The following is a 20,613-nucleotide window of genomic DNA, read 5'->3' on the forward strand; positions in this document are numbered from 1 at the left end:
AGTGGAAAAGTGAGGAGCACAAGTCTGTTAAATTTTACTTCATTTTTTCCCAATGTTTTAATCATAACTTCTATATGGCAGTGTGATGTCACAACAGGAAGTGTTGCTGCCACACTGCACCAGGATCTCAGAGTCCTGGGTGCAATTCATGACTGAGTTCAGTGTCTGTGAGGATTTTGGTGTGATCTCTCAGTGTCTGCATTGGTATCCCCCATGTTAGCACTTTGATTGAATTTTGTATCGCATTAGTACTTATCATGTCCTCCTTTTGCTTTAAGGAGCATGTGCACTGGAGTTGGTAAGAAGAAATGAAGCAAAAATGTCCAATAGTTTGCTCTTTTCAAAGTCACTTTTCAAATATAAGCAAATTCGAGATCATTCTTATGCCCTTCGTACACAAAGAGCAGTTTATTTTTTGGTCAGATTCCTTCCTTTGAAGCTGGTGTTCTGTCAGAAACAGCTGTGTGAAGATGTCATTCTTTGTTTTGTTTTTCTGTTGTTCAATTTTCACATAGAAAAAACAGATTTTCAGTGTAGTTATGGACTGTACCTGTAGACCTCTTAAAATCAGAGAAGCCTCCTGCGTCAGTGCTGTGAGAAAGCCTCAGTAACTGTTGCAGTGAGGGGTGTATGTATAGGATACTCCTGAGCTCTCAGGCTACACATAGGACTAACAGCTTTAAGCTAGAGCAGAAAAGGCTTTTTTCTGTGATCCACTGGCTTAGTAAGAGTAGTTATCCCCTTCACTGGGCACTGCACTCTTATTTTCTAATAGCTTTAGCAGCTGGTGGCATGGATAATAAGATCCCTCTGAACACCACCGTCATGCTTAAATGTGATTTATCCCTTATGGACTCAGTGATAAACCCCAACACAGACAGTGCATTGTTATAAGGTTTAAAGAAGCTGACAGTTTAGCCGTTTAGAAATGACCAGATTGGTGAAAATATCATTTGACGTCATTAAGATACAGCTTCAAGATATTACAAGGGCCCAAGCCCACAAGACCCCCTGGTCAAAGCATCAGTTCAGCTGACATCAGATGACATTTTTCTCTCACCTCAATATTTGTGAAGACATTTACAGTGTAAGACAGTCACAAAAGTGATTATATAGAAGAGCACAGGACTCATTCTGTTCACTATGCAAACAAAATAGCAATAAAAGCTCAAATGTAGAGCAGCAGTGCTTCCCTTAGTCCTTCACAATACTGTCAATGACTTACCCTCGGTGAAGTGCAAGATTTCGATCAAAAGACCAGTAGGGGGCAGTGATAATTAGAATGAAAAACAATGCCTCCCTTTCACTGAGTAAATACATTTGGGTTTACATTGTCTCACCATTACCTTCTGCATACGTTTATGGCTTATGAATGGTTATTGAGGTGTATTTAAATACACCATTGAAATATATGCTTCATAAGTTAACCTGAGGCAAGACTAAACCACACCCCTCCCACCCACCCACACACACAATTTAACATGCACATACATTCACAAACATATACACATAACAAACATATAGACAGACCAAAGGATATGAACCCTGAGCGTATGAATGAATGACTAGACTGGGGTGCTCCTTAATTTTCCTTCCCGAGCTTATAAATAAATAAATACAATTTAATTGTAAGTGACAACACTGTAAGTGCGGCACGGTGGCACAGCAGGTAGTGTCGCAGTCACACAGCTCCAGGGGCCTGGAGGTTGTGGGTTCGATTCCCGCTCCGGGTGACTGTCTGTGAGGAGTTGGTGTGTTCTCCCCGTGTCCGCGTGGGTTTCCTCCGGGTTCTCCGGTTTCCTCCCACAGTCCAAAAACACACGTTGGTAGGTGGATTGGCGACTCAAAAGTGTCCATAGGTGTGAGTGTGTGAGTGAGTTTGTGTGTTTGTCTGTGTTGCCCTGTGAAGGACTGGCGCCCCCTCCAGGGTGTATTCCCGCCTTGCGCCCAATGATTCCAGGTAGGTTCTGGACCCACCACGCCCCTGAATTGGATAAGCGGTTACAGATAATGAATGAACACTGTAAGTGCACATTCCTCTCTTTCTACTAAGAAACTGGCAACACTTTACACTTTTCTGTACATCAGCATAAGTCTTTCATGACACCTTACATAAACCTACATGAACATCCATTCAGCATCAGTTATCAAGGTTCAAGGTTTAAACAGACAAAAGCAGCCTTTATGACACACTGATGCATACGAGATGCTTCTGTAGGTGTCGTGTGTCATGAAAGTCTTAGGTAGGTGTTATGTAGTCTTACGAATAATGATTATTAAGTGTAAGGAAAAATGATTCCTTCCATGTATAAAACAGTCTGTGTGTTTAGACTCCAGAGCTTTGGACTGTCTCACTGTTATCATCTCTCACTCATAATCCAATTTTGGACGCAATGGACAAAGTCATTACATTTATCAAACATAACACCTCATTTGAGCCTTTAAAGACTTGAATTAGCCGAAAGCCTGTGTATCCGAGGCAGGCAGAGTAGGAATTTAATGCTGATCTTCCTCAGAAGGCATAGAGGGCAGTGGGGTAAGACTGCTGGGGTTAGAGGGTGGGAATAGTTTAGCCGTCAACACACTTCAACTGGACTCTAATTCTCAGCAGGCCCAATCACGTTAATCAGTGTTTGTTTCCTGTGGAGCTCCAAGCCTGGTTTTGCAATGTGGCAATAATTAACAGCAAACACAGGATAACAGCAAGCCCACTGAAATGAATATGCCAAATGTCTGAGGATATATCCCAGTGTGTGCGTGTGTGTTTGTCTGTGTTTTTCAGAACTATGGTTCCCATTATATTCTTCTTTAGCTACATGTGGGGGGGGGGGAACGTTGCACGTGAGAGTGTGTACTATTCTACAGCAGCAATACTACAGCTAAACATGTGCATTCATGATATTTTCTTCCACTGCGGAGTCCTTATCACACTACTTTAATGACTGAGCCTAAATAGCAGGATTAGCACATGATGCACAATAACCATCTAGTGTTCATCACTTCTACACAAGGTTTGGAGAACAATTACCAGCAATTAAACCACCGCCAGTTATTCAAAGAGATAATTATGTCCTTGGTGTATTGCACCAATTAACTACTTTTATTTCAGCCTCCAAACTCTCTGCTTTGCAACGTGTGGCTTGTTTCGACGAGCTCCAACAACAGGAATTCCTGCACTTATCCCCTTTAAATGCAGATAAGTACATGGGAATATGATAGAATAGAAACTGAAAAGTATCCTCTTATCGATGAAAGGATTTTGTTGATTTTGTTAGTGTGCCATTTTGTTGTTGTCTAATTACAATGATTATGTTGTCCCATGAAACATACAACAACAACCAAAAAAAATAATCCATCAGTGAATTGACATTTTGAGTTTATCGTCCCAAATGAATCCTCCGTTTTTACCAGGAAAGTTTAAGGGCATTATCTTCATTGTGGGTCGTATCTACATTTTTGGATCTGTTTTGTTTTTTGTTGCATGCACCATTATGTAATGCACAGAGAAATACAGACTTAAATATTCTAGTATTAATCACTGGATTTCTTTTTTTTTCTTTTTCCAATAGGCTCAGGTGCAGATCTTCCCTTTTTTCCATCAAAGAGATGGCATGGCTGTGTAAACTGTGCGTGAAACCCTCAGGAATGATGCCTGTGCCTCTGATGACCTCAATACAGTCTCCACTCCCATCTCACCGACTAAGATCTGAACTTTGTCCCCAAAAACAACAAAGATATTCCTATAGAATTTTAATGCCTGCTCACGTGCTTTTGTTGGAGATATATTTGACATTTTGCAAGTGAAACTAAACAGGCAAAAAATAAAAATGCATTGTTTTTTTTTTAAATCACTTTTTAAGTATTTTTATTATTTTGGACATAACCAACACATAGCACACATTAAGACTTCTCACTGGCCTCTAGGGTATAATGGCTAACTCCAAATACCTGTGCTCAATTGTAAGTAATCTATTAAACCACTGAGCCCACAGACTATTTCCTCTGTGCCTCAAATCCTCAGGTTAATGTGATAGCTACAGCACCAGCAGCAGTACCTTTCACCTCCTTTTCTTTAATTCTCTACCTTTTATTACACTTCTGTGGTCTCTCCCTCTATCTCTCGCTCTCACCCTGCTTCCCTCCTATGAAACATCATCATGTAAGTCACTCAAGTTCACAGCCTGTATTCTGCATCTGGTGAAATTAAGTGCTGAACAGGCATTAAGTGTAATGTCGTTTTGTTGTATTTGCTGGATTATTGCATGTAGAGGCTGAATCTCGCTTTGTGTAGGGACTAGTTTGTTGCTATGCTCTTGTCCTGCTCCCTGCAGTTCCAGCTAGCGGTCAGAGGCAGTGATGCGTTCCGAGTCAGTTCCTAAACTCTGGGCAAGTGACATGCTGTCACCTTGGCGACTGTTGCTGGGGCAAGGGGCCTGCTGCTGCGAGAGCTGACCCTCCACACCTTGGCCACCGGTTTCAGCAGGAGTGTGACAGAGGAGCCCTGACCACTGGAAGAGTCTGCTCCATTAACTTCACTACTCACTCACTCACTCACTCACTCACACCAAAAGTGAATTTTCCGGACTCTCTCTCTCTATATATTGTAATGTGCAAAGGTTTTAGGCACCAGAGATTATGAGATTTTAAAATCTATTTATCTGCACAGTGAGTGTTTATTTGCTCAAACAAACAAACAAACCGCAAGTAACGCCCAACATTAGAATAAAACCAAACAACATTATTCCAGTGAGTGTGATACTCTGTGTGTGAATGTGTGGGTTTAACTTTTTCCAAATCTCTCACTGTGGAGTCCATATTATTTGAGGTTATCATTCAATACCTAGTTTTAGCGGTTAATAAATAATGATTTTAACTAATGTGTGCTATTGATTTAACAAATTCATGCAATCAAGAAGAATCTGAACAAAACATTGTTCTTCACACTCACTCACACCTACTGTTCATTCATTCATTCATTGTCTGTAACCGATTATCCAGTTCAGGGTCGCGGTGGGTCCGGAGCCTACTCAGAATCATTGGGCACAAGGCAGCAACACACCCTGGAGGGGGTACCAATCCTTCACGGGGCGACACACACTCACACATTCACACCTACGGACACTTTTGAGTCCCACACCTACTATTTTATAGAAAAAAAAAAGATTATCTTATATTTCTTATTTGTTTTAGATTATTATTTTTTGTACTTACTGTGATTATATACAACTTTATAAAATCACCATGCAATGTCATATTTTGATTCTCTTCAAGTCCAGAATCCCAGTGAAATTAACATTTTTTTCATTATTATTTGCATCTTTGAAATACATCATAATAATAATAGTAATAATAAACTATTTGGAATAGCAAATTCCAGAGCTTTATAATATAAAGTCATAGAACTCAAATAAAAAAATAATACATTTGAAAAATGAAACAGGGCATAGAACAAATAATGCCCTATTTTCTATAAAGCCAGCAGTCACACGTTGCACGTGCTGCCCGAGTTATCTACAAATCATTACCAACCACCGCTCTACTGAGATCCATTGCAGCTACACCGCTCGCTTTGTCCAAAAGATGGCGCTAAAGAAATGAACAGCAACTTTCCACGCTTTAAAGTCATTATATACTAAATCTTATTTTTATATTCTGTATAAAAGCAGAAGTGGGTGATATATTCGGACATGTAGGTTGTGTTTTAAGGCTGATTATAAACGCTGACGAGTGGAGATATTCGAGTCTGAAACTGAAGTCAAGTAAGGATCTCCGCACACCTCCTCAGCAAGGAGTTAAAGCGTTTAAAAGAAAAAACCCGAAGCGAATAACAATGAATAAAATAAATGCAATAGAAATAAAAGATTTATTTTTGGGATTTGTGAATTGGTTTAAAGCCTTGATTGTCGAGTGCAGGACGGTGATAAAATGTCTGTAAATTAAAAAAGGAATTATAAAACGATTTTATATGTTTAACAGCCATGTGGAACACTTTATCATTCTTAATATTTCTAACGTTTATTTCAGCAAAATATATTACAACATACTACAGTACAGATTTAGTAACATACTTAGCGTGGTAGAATCCTATCACCCCAGTATTATGTATGACCATATTAATACTAATAAGAATACTACTAATAATAACAATCATAATATAAAAGTATCATTATTGTTATTGTTGTTTAAATGTTTCAATACTTTTTTTCATAAAAACATTATTGTTGTTAGAATTTAAAAATTATTTTCGTTTTCCGGTTGAGGATGTTAGTTTTTTTGCTAGTTATATTATTTTTGTAATTGGTGTTTTTGGGTGTGTTGCTAATCGCTAGTGTTTTTATTGTTCTAGCTTTTTTAATGAACATTCTTGTTGTCGCACTACAGTTTTATAGAATTATATTATTTTATGGATTATATAGCTGTTGTTTTAAAGCATCAAAAAACACTTAGTGACCCAACTTGCTATTCCTTGGTTTATTGTAACGGGCTCAATCCGACTTAAGTCAGCTACGCGCAGGGTGCAGGTTGGGTTTGGTTGCCACGCAACCGGTGGGTAGTAAATCATCCGCGAAATTTAAAACGGGGGTTGGGGGGGGGGGGGTAACAGTCAGTCGGAGACAAAAGTTCTTCAAGAAGAAGGAGCAGGAAAAAACGCAACAAATTGAACTGCTCCTTACATTTAGAGCTGCAGGGACAACGAGAGAGAGAGAGCGCAGCCCCTCACAGGAACACACACCGGGAGAGAGACACACAGAGCGTGTGTCAGGAGCCTCGGCAGAACCGCGGGCTTTACTTAGGGTTTCTCTCTCTCTTCATCCGTCCCTCTCCGCAGTGTTGTGCTGCTGCCGGAGGAGCTCGGCCTGCTGCACTCCGCGCGCTACGTGGACTGAATACGAACCCGCGCGCAGCAAGCACATGACGTCAGCGCGCCGTGGAGGAACGCGCGTGCTTTTATTCTGCTGCAGCGCGTTAACGCGAGCGCGCACACAAACACACACAACAGGCCTTACAGATCACAGAGAGAGGGAGGAAGAGAGAGCAAAAATACTGAGAATCATTTAAAACCTGCCATTATTTCGAGACCTTTAGGTTATTCTCATACTGTGAGAAGGACAAAAAAAAACAATGTTCACAATCAAGTGACCTGGACATTTCACTACAGTCCGAAAGTCATTGTAATTAAAACAAGGGTCAGTGTTGTTGATGAACGCAAAGGTAACTGAATTCAACAATTAAATTCGACTGAAGAGACAGTATTGACAAACAGCGGACAGAATGAACAGTGCTGATGCAGTGACCTACACACCACGCGGCTGCAGGTTGTCTAAAAAATCTATTTTCCCTTTCTAAACAACAACAAGAATAAAGCAATGTCAACAAACCAGTTCGTTCATCACTAGGAATGTAATCATATAAATAGTTCGGTCTGCACCATGCCGTTCTCTACAACGCGAAGTTTCACTCTAAGCGCAGAAGCAGAATTCATCAAGAATAAAACTCAGGAAAACTACGGTGCTTTAATTTTCTCAAACGTGTCTCTTAATTCCTCATCAACTAAATATAGAACACCAGTGCCGTTCTTGTGCTTACACTGCATCACGAGCTGTGTTAAATGTTGTATTATATTAGTGTCCATATCTGAATCCAGTCATCCGTGGTTTTATATTTTAGTGATGTGCATTAATTTAAGTTCAGCACTGCTGATAGATCATTCTGTTAACACTATTGTAAATTATTAATAATTTGGCACAGGTTGCATGCTGATTGTGATTGGGCCAACCCCTCATCAAAAAGCCGTCAAAACTATTTATTTCAAAAGATGAAATTAAACCAAAGAAAATAAATTCAATATCCCGAAGAAATAAATTATATAACACAGAAATGTCCTTACATTTAGATATTGCCGCCCCCCCCACACACACACAAAATAAATAAATAAATAAAATAAAATCCCGTGTATATTTTATATTTAAATGTTTAATCTTCATTTATGCCAAACGTCAGCGAGCCAGTTAACAGTTAATGCAACATAAAACATAACTTAAAATATAAAAACAAACACATATATACATAAGCCTTGCTGACTGAAATATTGTTTAACTCAAATAAAATCTCATTTTCATTTACGTTTTGTCTGGTTTTGTCCACGTTGCGCCCTGAGTGAAATAAAACAACACAGAGTTGTGGGTTAGATCTATCAAATTTATTATTCTCAATCACCTCTGACTGACTCAATACCGAACTTAAATAACAACCACAGAAATTAAAATAAAATAATAATAATAAAAAAGGTTTTTGACAATGACTTGTCGGCCTATCAGATTTATCAATGTGCTGCTCTGTAGGCAAATTGAATAACAATTGTGGTAGCCTACTACGTGTATAGAATATAATTCAGAATCAAAAGAGGAGAGGGAAACGATGCACATGAAAATGCTACGTCTATAAGAGAAAGATCACAGCTCGCCACAGTTCGGGGAACTTCCGAAAAATATTCCAAAGTGGGATTTCAGTGAAAAATATAAAGCAAGTCAATCACCACTGAGAATTCATATTGCCAAATGTTTACACAGATTTATCAAAATTCGCCAAAATTACTGCATGGAAATAGCAGTAAAAAAAGGGTCAGAGTTCACAATTATTCAGCCAATACAATAAAATAATAACTAAAAAAAAAGGAACAAAAGGAGAAGAGGAAGAAGAGTTCACAAGAGAACAGGCTGAATGACGAATAAGTGCAGTTTTGGATCCTCGGTTCCCCCATAGTGTTTTCCCTGTGTGAAAACTATTCACAGAAGTGCGGTCCACAAAAAAAAAAAAAAAAAAAAAAAAAAAACTGGAATAGAAAAGCTGAGTCTTCGGGAAGTGGACTAGGGCCAATACTTGAGGCAACAAGACAATTCCCTTTTGTTGCCACGAATAACGTTATCCCTCCGGGTAAGCGTCATGAAGCTCGTTTTTCTTCACCGTGGATGATGTCCATGACTGTAAATTTTTCTAATTTCTCTTGAGGGCAATCCATAAAAAAAGATCTAGTGTGGCGTTTACTCATGGTCGGAGTGTCAATGGGCCAGGACCACCTGGCGATAGGAGCAGGAAGAGATCCCCACCTGGTCCTCTGGTTCACCTTTCAAACTTGCATCTTTTAAGCAATCTATCACAAAACTCTCCTGTAACACAGAGCAGAGACAGCCATTTAGAGTTAGGGACAATGGAGATCAGCAGGCAGATTAAAGTTTATAGGATGACTTTGGGTCTTTCTCCTGTCTTTCTTAAAAGCACATATCTGCAGAAGTGCAATTCATTCATAAAGGTAATAACAGATGTCTTGTTGGTCCAGTTAACTGAACTGTACACAAAATGCAAGCTCTACGTCTCAGTGAACATACGTTTGCAGTCCATGGACGGAGGCGGTGTGTCTGCACTCACGTTGCCGGCCTGAGAATACACGTCCTCTGGGCTCTGACCAACTCCTGGTGGTGTCATCCTCTTCTCCTTCTGCCTGCGGTTGCAGAACCAGACCCGGACGACCTCCTTCTCCAGCTGTAGGTTGTCCGCCAGGGAGGAGATCTCCTGTGCCGAGGGCTTGGGACACTTGAGAAAGTGGCTCTCCAGAGCCCCCTTCACACTCACCTCAATGGAGGTGCGCTTCTTGCGCTTCCTGCCCTGTGCTGCGATCTTGTCGATGCTGGTTGGGCTGCCCGTGGTCGAGTCTGCCTCCTCAAGCCACTTGTTCAAGAGTGGCTTTAGTTTGCACATGTTTTTGAAGCTCAGCTGCAGTGCCTCAAAGCGACAGATGGTGGTCTGCGAGAAGACATTGCCATAGAGGGTCCCCAGGGCTAAGCCCACATCAGCCTGTGTGAAGCCCAGCTTTATCCGACGCTGCTTGAACTGTTTGGCAAACTGCTCCAGATCATCGGAGGTTGGCGTGTCCTCATCTGAGTGCGAGTCGTGGCTGTTGACGCCACTGTGGTGCTGCTGGTGATGATGATGAGGGTGCTGGTGCTGGTGGTGGTGGTGGTGATGATGGTGATGGTCCATTTCTGGTGAATCCCCTCGCATCAACCCTGGGTGCATTAAGCTCCCAGCAGGGTTAAGCATCCCGTTTACAGTGAAGCCACTAGGCTGGGAGTAGATGAGGGACTGCTGCGACTGCTGCTGAGCTCCAGTGATGGTGCTGATATGTGCTGCCGTCGTGCCACCCCAAGCGCTTTGGTGGGACTGGTGAGTGGCTATGTGCGGAGGGCGGTGGTGCATTGCCGAGCCCGAATGGAGGTCTTCCCTATTTGAACTACCCTTTACGTCTTGCTGCTGGGGGCTGCCTCCCATCCCAGTGGGGCTTGATGACCAAGGAGAACCGGCTTCGGCTGCAGCCGCAGCGGCTGCTGCCGCGGCTGCAGCGGCGGCATGTGGCAGTGAGGTGACCCACTGATGGGCATGGCTTAGCATGTGGCCCCCGTTACTGGCTGCGATGCTCCCTTGCATGAAGTCACTCTGCACCATCTTAGCTGCAGGGTCTCCTCTGTATCCTCCTGACACTGAAGTCACAACACCACTTCCCGGCTGCATGCCACCACCTCCGGACTCTGAGGGCACAATGGAGCCTGAAGAGAGAACACTGTTGCTAGCCAGGTAGGGATTGGAAGCCGCTGTGGCCATCCCCCTCACGACTTTGTAGGAGTCTATTAATTATTCCCCCTCCCAGTATACAGTCCAAACTTTTTTTCCCCTTCTACTCCAGGGAAGGACACTCTAGTTCATAAATTATTAAAAACCTGGAAAAATATGTGGTATTGTGGTTTGATCCACCAAAACGTAATCGGAAATATCCATCAAATTTTAGAGAAGACTTTGAACGTAGAAATCCACATGTCCATATGAAATCGCTTCTACATCTGTTTAACTCAGCATTCCAAAACAATCATAAATAAAAAATAATGACAAAAATGAGAACACAGATGAAAAGTCTCACGTCCTGTGTAATTTGACTCAAGATGACGGTTCGGTAAATCCCACATGGAGGTACATCATCGACTGCTATATATATTTTTTCCTCAAGGAGACATCAGGGCGATTTTTTCCTTTGTAAACTTCCCGCTCGTCCTGTAAGCTGTTTCGGCCCTCGATCCATTCACTTTCACTTGGTCCGCAATTGTATTTTATTGTATTTTCTCTATAACTGCAACTTCAGACGCCTCTGACTGAAATCTAATACAAGTTTGGTGTGTTAAAAGGCGCGGCTGATGAGGAATCTCTCTCTCTCTGTCTCGGGCTTTCTCTCTCTGTCTCTCTCTCTCGCTCGTCCTCTGACAGTTTTATGCGTTCCTGCCTCAGTGCCTCAGACTACGCCAATGTTTACGTTCAGTCGGGGCGTGCGCAAATCCTTCCGCAGCTCGCAGCCAATCACAGCGCCCAGTGCCGCCCGAGGTCGCCGATGATTGGCTGTGAGCGGTGCGCGTGGCAGATCTCTGCTCTCAGCTTTAAGACGCGGAGCAGCGGAGTGTGTTCACAGCGGCTTTCTGAACGCGCTCGAGCTTCTCAGGAGACGCTGGGTTTGGGGGGGTTACTCACTAAAGAGGGGCATAGCTAAACTTTAGCTCTTAAAAAGGCCCATTTACACCGCCTGTGTGTCTTTAGGCTGGAGTCCCTCGGGTTCTGATCTAGTCGAAAAACTAAAGAGGGTACTCTCTAAATTGTGATTAAGACCAGTTTAAATTATTCAATAAATGGAGGAACTCAAGGGCTGGCTTAATACACACTTTTGTTTATTATAGCCTATTGTAAAGTATAAAAAAGGAAACCTTGCTTAAAGAAAAAGAAAAATATTTAATTTTTTTAAAAGTTGGGCCCAGGTTAAATGACCAGATTTTATTGATTTTTCAACTGGAAAGAAATGAATGTTTGACGTAGAAACACAGCCAATGTTACAATATATAATTACGGTTTTTACTGAATTTAACATCTAAATAAATAAGACATTAAATATGGCCTGTGAAAAAAAAGTTAATATGCTAACATGTTAAACTCAACACTAAACCATAAATGTGCATTTAAAGCCACATAAAAAGTATAATTTAGGTTTGTTTCCTTTAGAGGATGTGTAAGAAAATCCACAAAACCGTTAATGTGACCATAACTGTCGATTTTTCATACCGGCTCTGTCCTGTAGACGACGGTAAAAGCTCTGAATTTTGCGGAGTACATGTGGATTTGTTTTATGAATTTGAAAACATAAAACTAAATATCCTTCAGTTTATATAATAATCTATAATGTAGTCTTCGTGCCATCAGCACACTGTGCTTAAAACACATTTTAACGTCTGATTTTAGTTTTTAAACTGACAGACTGATATTTAAATTTACATACCGAATTGTTCACACAGTCCCGTCCTGATATGACCTAACTTTTTGATTATACAACATCTACTCATTGGCTATATTTAACATATCACTGTATTTGTTTAACACTAGGACTGAGGCCGTTGGAGTGGCTCAGGCTCTTGTGATTTGTGAAATGCAGCTTTGCGTTTATCACCATTTCTGTGTTAACTCCGTAACCTGTTTAATTATACAGCCTATAGAGTTCAATCAGATTCCAATAAGAATAGCGCTAGAAAACCGAACAGCGGTGTCTCAGAGACGTCTGAATTACCCCCTGAAAAGTGGTTCCAACTAGAGTATGAATTTTAAAGTGAAATTTGGTGGAAGAAGTGATTTCCGCATGTGTTTATTTGTTGGGGTAGTACTGTGTAGGATATCCTCCTCGAGCGGGTTGTGCTCTATTGTTTGCAGAGCCGCTCGGAGAGAGAGAGGGAGACTCTCCCGCATAACAACTAACAGTTAGTGCTGATTTTCATTAGCATAAATTTTCATCTGTTTAAAGCAAAATAATAGCAGAGCGCAGGAGAGCGGGACTCAGTCTGTTTGAGAGCAGAGAGCAGAGCTGGAGAACGGAGTGAAGAGCGGAGAACCTGAACTCACCGCAGGAGAACACGAGGCCGAGCACAGCACACTACCAGTAGGCTCTCTCTCTCTCTCTCTCTCTCTCTCTCTCTCTCTCTCTCTCTCTCTCTCTCAAGGTGAGTGATTCATTAGCAAACAGAAGCTAACCTACATTTACCATGTTATTAAACATCTATATCGCAGGGACAGGAACTTTAGTATCGCATACTGTGTTAAACGCTCACTTACACTGACTACCTGCAGGCAACTGACTTAAAAGCTTCACAGAGGAAGTGGTCAGGAAGGACATATGCCCTGCTGTTAAGTATGTTCTTATAACGTATGCATTTTCCATAGACCCCCGCCATATTCCTCTGAAGAGCAGAGGCGCAGTTTTGTCACTAGCTTCTGATGAGGGAAAGGTGTGGTGAAACAGGTCCGACAACAAAAACCTGATAAAAGGACTGAGGAGGAAAAGTTTGATTGAGAGTGTGAGTCCGAAGTGAAAGTCTGATGAGGATTAATATCTGAGGAACCTGCCAGTTGTTCCGTTGAATGGCTATTTAGCTTGCTAAACTTCAGTGAGGTAAACATATGAGCGCGAGAGGGGCCTGCTAATTTAGTTATCTTAGCCAGTATACACTTAATGATAAAGTACATTAATTTGCTTGTTCTCTAAATATGGCAAAATATTTTACTGGCTGTGGAACCCTTAAGGGTAAGATTTCAGTGCCTACAGGGTAGAGTCCATTCCATCATTATATATTTTTGAATTTGAATTGAGCCCACATACTGAATATTTCATTTAGAAATTGAGTCATAAGAAGTTAAATAACTTTGCCATAGGAAAATGCAGTGTAAACAAACAAACAAACAAACAAATAAAAACATTTTGTACTTTATACACTAACTTTATTTGTAAATTGAATGACTACAATGTAACTTCATTGCACTTACTTTTCTCAGTACATATCAGGTTTTGTGTGTTTTCTTCTTTTTTGTTAGCAATGCATGAGCTACAGTGACACTGTTGTCCCATTGAAGACCTTGTAGAAAACAAGCTTATTAAATATAGCTTAACAACAGGCCAAACATAATGTGTTTTATTTATTGAGTTATTTATTTGAATGAATGGAAGTACATTCCTAATTTGGAAATATGTTTTTACTCTGACAGTTCAGGTATGAACTGAAGCTGATTGGACCACTGCACTGAAAGCCACAGAGTGCTCGTTAGAGTTTTCTAACCTCATTTACAGAATCTGGGAGCTTACCATAGTGAAGATACAGTCTCACCTTTGTTCACTCCAGAGAAACGATGAGCAAAATATTCAGACGAGTTTAGCTCCGGTATCCCACAGCCTTTCTGAAAACACACTTTACTTTATTGGTCTTTACAATATAAGGTCCTATTTGTGTAAACCCTGAAACACATACTTGAGTAAAACACTGTTAAATAAGCACTTTTTTTGTGCATTTTAAAATTGTAATGCTTTTTATTTTTTACTTATTTAGTTTTGTACTATTTTACACAGTAAAGGAATCTACTTTTGATTCTGAGTCATTTTATCCATTAATCTTTGGTTATGAATTTCACTGCTTATTTTTGGTGTGCTGCTTTGTTGTTGGTCACGACACTGACTTTGTAGCTTTAGTGTTGTATTTTAGATGAAAAAAGTTTCAAAACTGAAGAACAGTGCCCTGTATACACTTCAGTTCCTGTGTTGATGGACGCTGGATGCATTAAGATGTTCTACACTTCTGTAAGTTTACTCAGCCTATTTATTTTAATTTTTTTGTACTTGTTGTATGTTATATTGTATTATGTTTCTAAAGGTATTTTAGTATATTTATTGCAGTCATTTTTTATAGTTTTATGATTAGGCTATTTTACACAGTTCTGCAGTCATCTCCAAAGTATTGTGAACCCCTTTCGAACTGTCAGTACATATACAGCTCTATAGCAGCCTATGGCCTCACACATGTAATAGTAACACCAGATATGGGAGTCAGTGAGCCAGCATCATTTCTGTTTGGCTAATAATACACATGCTGAAATGCTTCATGCCTGCTACTGATCACTAAAATAAGTATACAAGGTGGGATTTGATTTCTAGAGGTGCGAGTTAAGTGCTGTTGCTTGTTTTGTGTCCGTGTTCTTCCCCAATGATTCCGCCTGCATTGCCTCCACCTACACACACACACACACACATACATATAACTACACACACACATACATACACGCACACACACACACACACACACACACACACACCTATTTCACCCATTCTGTGGGATTACATTAATCAAAGTACATATTTCCCAAGGGAGTCCACTCATGGATCACAGTAAATCCGAGCGAAATTGAATCACACATCGGCGTAGCTCTGTAACTCAGCCCTTATTTTCTATACATGTTTTTTTATTTTTTTTTCAAGATTTCCACTATATGAACGCAAGAAGAATTCAGTGCATAGAACACACAGCAACCAAAGAAATATGGAATGTGTTCTCGCCCAAGTTCTGTTTTTGATCCAGACTAAACAGGGCTACTGATACTACATTTATATATAACTGCTTTAATCATTATTCACTGGGTCCATCCTTGGAGTTTATTTCAGCATAAGTTCTTAAAACACTTTCAGTTAATACAGGACGTCCTACTCATCACCTTAAACATTTGCATTTAAAAAGTGTTGTCGTCCATGAGGACGTATAGAGTAGGAATTACATTGTGCTGTGTAGCTGTGTGTGTCTGTGCATATGTTAAAAAAACTCTTGAAAACTGAGTTGTCTTCTCACAGTCTATCGATGGACGTAAACACCTGTGGATTTTTTTGTCAGATCTGAAGCCTGACACATGACTTTTTTCCTCTTTGTTTTAAAGAGAAATGTAGTCTTTGCGGTCACTGATAGATATGTTGATATAGGTTTCTGCATGGTTGTTAGGGGTTCTACATTCTCTGTTTTTTTTAAATAACTTTTACAACTATAGTTTTACCAACTCCCATTTTTTAATTTAATTTCTTTTAACTTTCCTCTTCCTTAAGCAATATGTTCTTATAACATCTCCCAAACTTACTGACATGTCGCAATGCCTGTATGGTTTGGAAATTAAATTAAATAGAAAGGTCCCTGACTTTTGCACACCATGGTGTGGTTCTAGTTCATCACGATCTGAGGAAAAGTTTTGAATGTGCAGTGCTCTCTTCTTTAAGTGTTTACCATTCAAATATCTTTTTTTTCTCTCCTGCAGGTGAGAGCTAGTGCTTCTGCTAAACACACAAGGCCTTCTTTGACAGAAAGCTCCTTTTACAGAGGCAGGATGGCTAGGATTATCTTTCCTTTTGTCCTCCTCTCTTCCTCTCTCCTTCACAGCACCAGCTCACTAGCCCACTACTGCATGTCAGACATTAAAGCCCCAGTGAGGAGCAGCACTCAGGACACCCTGAAACTAGCGGCAGAGTTTACTTACTGAGAGCTTGGTATATTTGTATTGTCATATTCAAACGCCATTGTTGGTGGCGGGACTAAAAAACGACTACCCAGCCAGGTGTATAGGAGAGCTCTGGAGAAATTACAATTCAAATGTTTCTGGAGCCCATTTTGAGAGCAGTTCTCTTGTTAATATTTAATGGTAGTTGTAATAAAGCACTTATTATGCTTCTTTTTTTAAAGGCACAATCAGGGATTTCAGAATAACAGAGTGGCAGCTCCTGTACAGATGCTAAATCACTGAAGGAAGGCAAGAGTTTTTAAACATGAAACATGAAATCAAACCCTTTTAAAGCTTTGACTGGTTTGTTTTCAGTGGTAAGAGACCTAGACTTAGCAAATACACTTACACTTAAAGTGCTACCTTCAGGAAATGGCAGTATATACTACATAAACAAAACTAGCTTTACAAATTTCTGGCTGTGGCTTTAATTTTGGAAGGCAGCATACTGTGTACGTGCCAACAAAGGCATATGGATCATGTATACATCCCAAATTGTAAAGTGGCTGCTTTCTAAGGAAAAGTGTCGTGATTCAGCTCCAAGCTCTTAAGGAGAAGCGTTCCTCAGATATATTCGAGCTTTTCTGCGACTATGGCTCATACTAATAGGAACAAAACCACAGAACAGTCCTTTTCTCCTTTCATTCTCATCTGCTGCATTTGCATTTTATTCAGCCTACCAAAGGAAATAGCCTGCAGCGAGAAAACTCAAACCACTATGCATATATGAAAGAGAGTGAGAGAGAGGGAGAGACTATGAAAGATCAGGAGTAAAAGGGAGACAGAGGCAGACGGAGCGACAGAGCAGCCTGAAAGGAAATGACAGATTATCTCAAAGCTACTGTCCATTTCCACTGTAGTCATAAGCCAATCATTTTGCAAAAAGAGGAAAGGGGGGGGGGGGGGATGCATCAGCATGCGCACTGCGATATGAAGTGCAATCCACTCGTCCTTTGTCACTTAACTATGGATATCTTTACTTGAAAGCCTTAAATAGTCTTTTGATAGTATCTGGAGTCCAATTTACAAAAATCTCCATGCGATTATTACTAGAGAGCAGAGGCACAATGCTCGGCTCTGTGTGGAGGACTGGGTCAGCCTTAGAGGAGCTCAGAGGAGCGGGTGTGTGTGCGTGGAGTGTATCCTCTGCCGTTACCTAAGGACACACCACAGGCAAGTGATCGTCATCAGACCCTGCTAACTGCATGTGGTCTCAGCTCCTCTGACAACTAAAGGGACCCATCACACGTCTCAGTCCACAGAGAGTGCCTCAAAAAGGCCTTTAAAGTGAGTAAAACCCATTCTCTTTAATTCTGATTACACTCTGAAAGTGTCTTTAGCATGCGGCGGCTAAATTGGGCTATCAGCGCTAAGTAGCGGCAGGGAAGAAAAGAGCCAATTATGCCAGTCACAGCCAGATGATGATTCTCATCTTCAGTGTCTCTCTCTCTCTCTCTCTCTCTCTCTCTCTCTCTCGCTCTCTCTCTCTCTCACACACACACACACACAGAAGGAGAGAGACGAATATTACTCCTTTTATGCTGAGATAAAGAGACCACACGCACATCAGCTGACACACTTTTACCATTCCTTCAAGTGTGCACACGCACACACACCCGCTGTATGTTACTGTATGCTCAATTTAGAGCCCTGAGTAAAATATTAACATTGATATCTCCCCCTGCAAATATCACAAATCCCCTTTTCATATAAAGAGCCAGCACTTTTCTCTCACCGCCTGAACCCCTGGATTCCTATTTGACAGGATTCATTAAATACAGTTAGTTCACTTCTCTGCTTATTTTCATTAATCAGTGCATAGAATATTATAACTTCTATATCACTGAGTGACCTCTCCAGTGAAGACCTAGACTTGTTAACATGTCTGTGTGTTTTTGTTATAAGCTGTAAGACGTACCATGAGTGAAATGACGAATCAAAGCTGTGGCTGAGCATTTCTGCTTTACAGCTCATCTCAAAAACAAGTATTCAGACAGCCAGAGTTTATGTCACAAAGCTAAAGGACCAGTCTCGTCATTGGCATGGTGAGTAGTGGAAGGGTGCGTGCAGACACAGGCAGGGAAATGTTTTATTCTTAAAACAGCTTCTTACTACAGACATGGGTTTTTATGAGTTTAATCAATGACTGGCCAAAAAAGCACATTTGTTTTTTTTAAAAGAATGAGCTGTGTTTATGAGAAGTTTTTATAATAATTTTTTGCACTGCATTTACACATTTTGCAAAAGCCACTTTTTTCATTATTTCTTTCATACATTCATTCATTATCTGTAACCACTTCATCCTGATCAGGGTCACAGTGCATTCAGAGCCTGCAGTATCACTGTGCACAAGGCAGATACACACCCCGAACAGGGCACTGGTCTCTCACAGAGAGCCCGTTTGGCACCTTTAATTTTGCGTATGTTGTACAATATGTTACAGTAATACAAATGCCAAACAAAGAAGGCAAAGCAGTGACCCTGGACAGCTCTTTACAAAAAAGCTTAGAGAAAGTTCTCTGTTTACAGCACGTAACCAATTCATTGTAATTAAAACAATAACTTTACAGGGGAAAATAAAAATTTTCTTGACTTTTATTTTAAAAAATAAAGCCTCTTCTGAAAAGGCTTTACAGTAGAATTTGGAACACTGCTGTGAGGTGAAACAGGAAATGATGTCAGATGCTTGGTTCTGAACCTCTGGACTTGTATTTGACAGGACATTACTTTGCTGCTTATTTTCATTTATCAGTGTATACACTACTTCTACATCCCTGAATGACCCCTCCAGAAACATCAGTACATTCCTGAAAGGTATGGTGTGCCACTGCAGAAATACATAAATTGCTAAATAAAATAAGAAAGAAATTACACTCTTAAAGATAAAGGTGCTAGAAAGGGTTCTTTGACAAACCACGACGTTTGCTAATAACTTTTATACATCAATAAACGGTTCTTTAAACTTTTAGGTTATTGACACTCAGATATCTCTAAGAACCATGGGTTTTTTACGAAATCAAAAGTGGTTCTTATATAGGAATTTATTTTTAGCATTTATATTTAAGAGAGTATAGCATGCAATATTAAGTCTCAATATAAATGTATGAATAATAAGCACACACATCATACAACAGGTCACCAAGATCTCATGAAGGACAAAAAATTAAAACCCAAAAAGCAAGATTTTGAGGGGGTAGGGCCATGGGTGGAACTTTTTTAGTTTTTTGTCATTTCTCCTGTCAAAATATAATTATATCCAGCTCTGACTGCTGTCAAGGAGTGAAAAATGCAGGAGAAGTTTGGAAAAATCTAAATCAATAATGTCAATGCTTCCCTCCATTTAGGCAGTGCAGGTATGATAGCTGTTAAAAGAGAAGCGGTGTGCGTCACTCTTGGGCCTGGCAAGCTGTTTACCTCTGAAAGTCCCAGCACAGGAGCTGCTGCTTACACTCATTTACCTTACACTGGACCTGGGGTAGGATGCTGCCGGCGGCAATATGTGCATGCCGGGAAATAGAGAGAGAGAGAGTGAAATTACAAGTAAACACAGATATAGACAATGTTGTATTATGTATAAATGTATAATATTTCATCTTCCACATTGCAGCTTTAAAAACCCTGGAAGACTGTGGAACTGAAGGATAGAGGAATGGAGAGAGAGACAGAAAGTGAGAGAGTCCTCTGCACCTTATCACTCCTTTAGTGAAGAGAAAAGAGGCTTTCTGCAAGCCTGGCTCTTCTGCTAAACACACCTCAGGCACACACACACCACACAGCAGAGCACGTCCTTAATGTGCTCTGCTGTATCCTTATCACTTAAAGGAATACATTCCATTATCCTCACCCTCTCACCCTCTCACCTACAGTGAAACCAAACCATACCTTACAATGTCTACAGTCATTATCCCCCCACCACCCCCACCCCCCGTGCTCCAGTCACACAGGCCTGGAAGTTCTCCAGAGAGAAGCTGGAGTTAGCCTGCTGGAGTTGAACTAAACCCCTCTCAGTATCTCCCCCTCCTCTGTCCTTCTCCCTCCTCTCTTTCTTTTGTACTCCATTCTCCCCTGTCACTTTCCTGGGTTCTCTCTCTCTATTCCTTATCTCCTCCTCACAAGAGCTTCCTCAGTCAGTGCTGGTTAACAGACTGTCACTGCTCAAACACCACTTCGGAAAAAGCA

The 20,613-nt window shown here is 40.7% G+C and overlaps 1 protein-coding gene across 2 annotated transcripts; it reads right to left on the reverse strand.

Annotated features, from left to right (window-relative positions):
• Nucleotides 1-8,009: 8,009 nt before the first annotated feature.
• pou3f3a (POU class 3 homeobox 3a) lies at nt 8,010-11,288 on the reverse strand. 2 transcript variants are annotated; one of them, XM_066686925.1, is made up of 2 exons: nt 9,427-11,288; nt 8,010-9,167 (listed from the first exon to the last, which is right to left on the reverse strand). In XM_066686925.1, the coding sequence occupies exons 1-2, from the start codon at nt 10,654-10,656 to the stop codon at nt 9,060-9,062; spliced, it is 1,338 nt and encodes a 445-aa protein (XP_066543022.1). In that variant the 5' UTR covers nt 10,657-11,288; the 3' UTR covers nt 8,010-9,059. The 2 variants fall into 2 exon arrangements, with proteins under 2 accessions (XP_066543022.1, XP_066543023.1); XM_066686926.1 differs by having other exon boundaries at nt 9,387-11,288.
• Nucleotides 11,289-20,613: the final 9,325 nt, after the last annotated feature.

This window comes from Hoplias malabaricus, chromosome 12 (assembly GCF_029633855.1).
Source record: "Hoplias malabaricus isolate fHopMal1 chromosome 12, fHopMal1.hap1, whole genome shotgun sequence".
In the NCBI taxonomy this organism is placed as follows: Eukaryota; Metazoa; Chordata; class Actinopteri; order Characiformes; family Erythrinidae; genus Hoplias; species Hoplias malabaricus.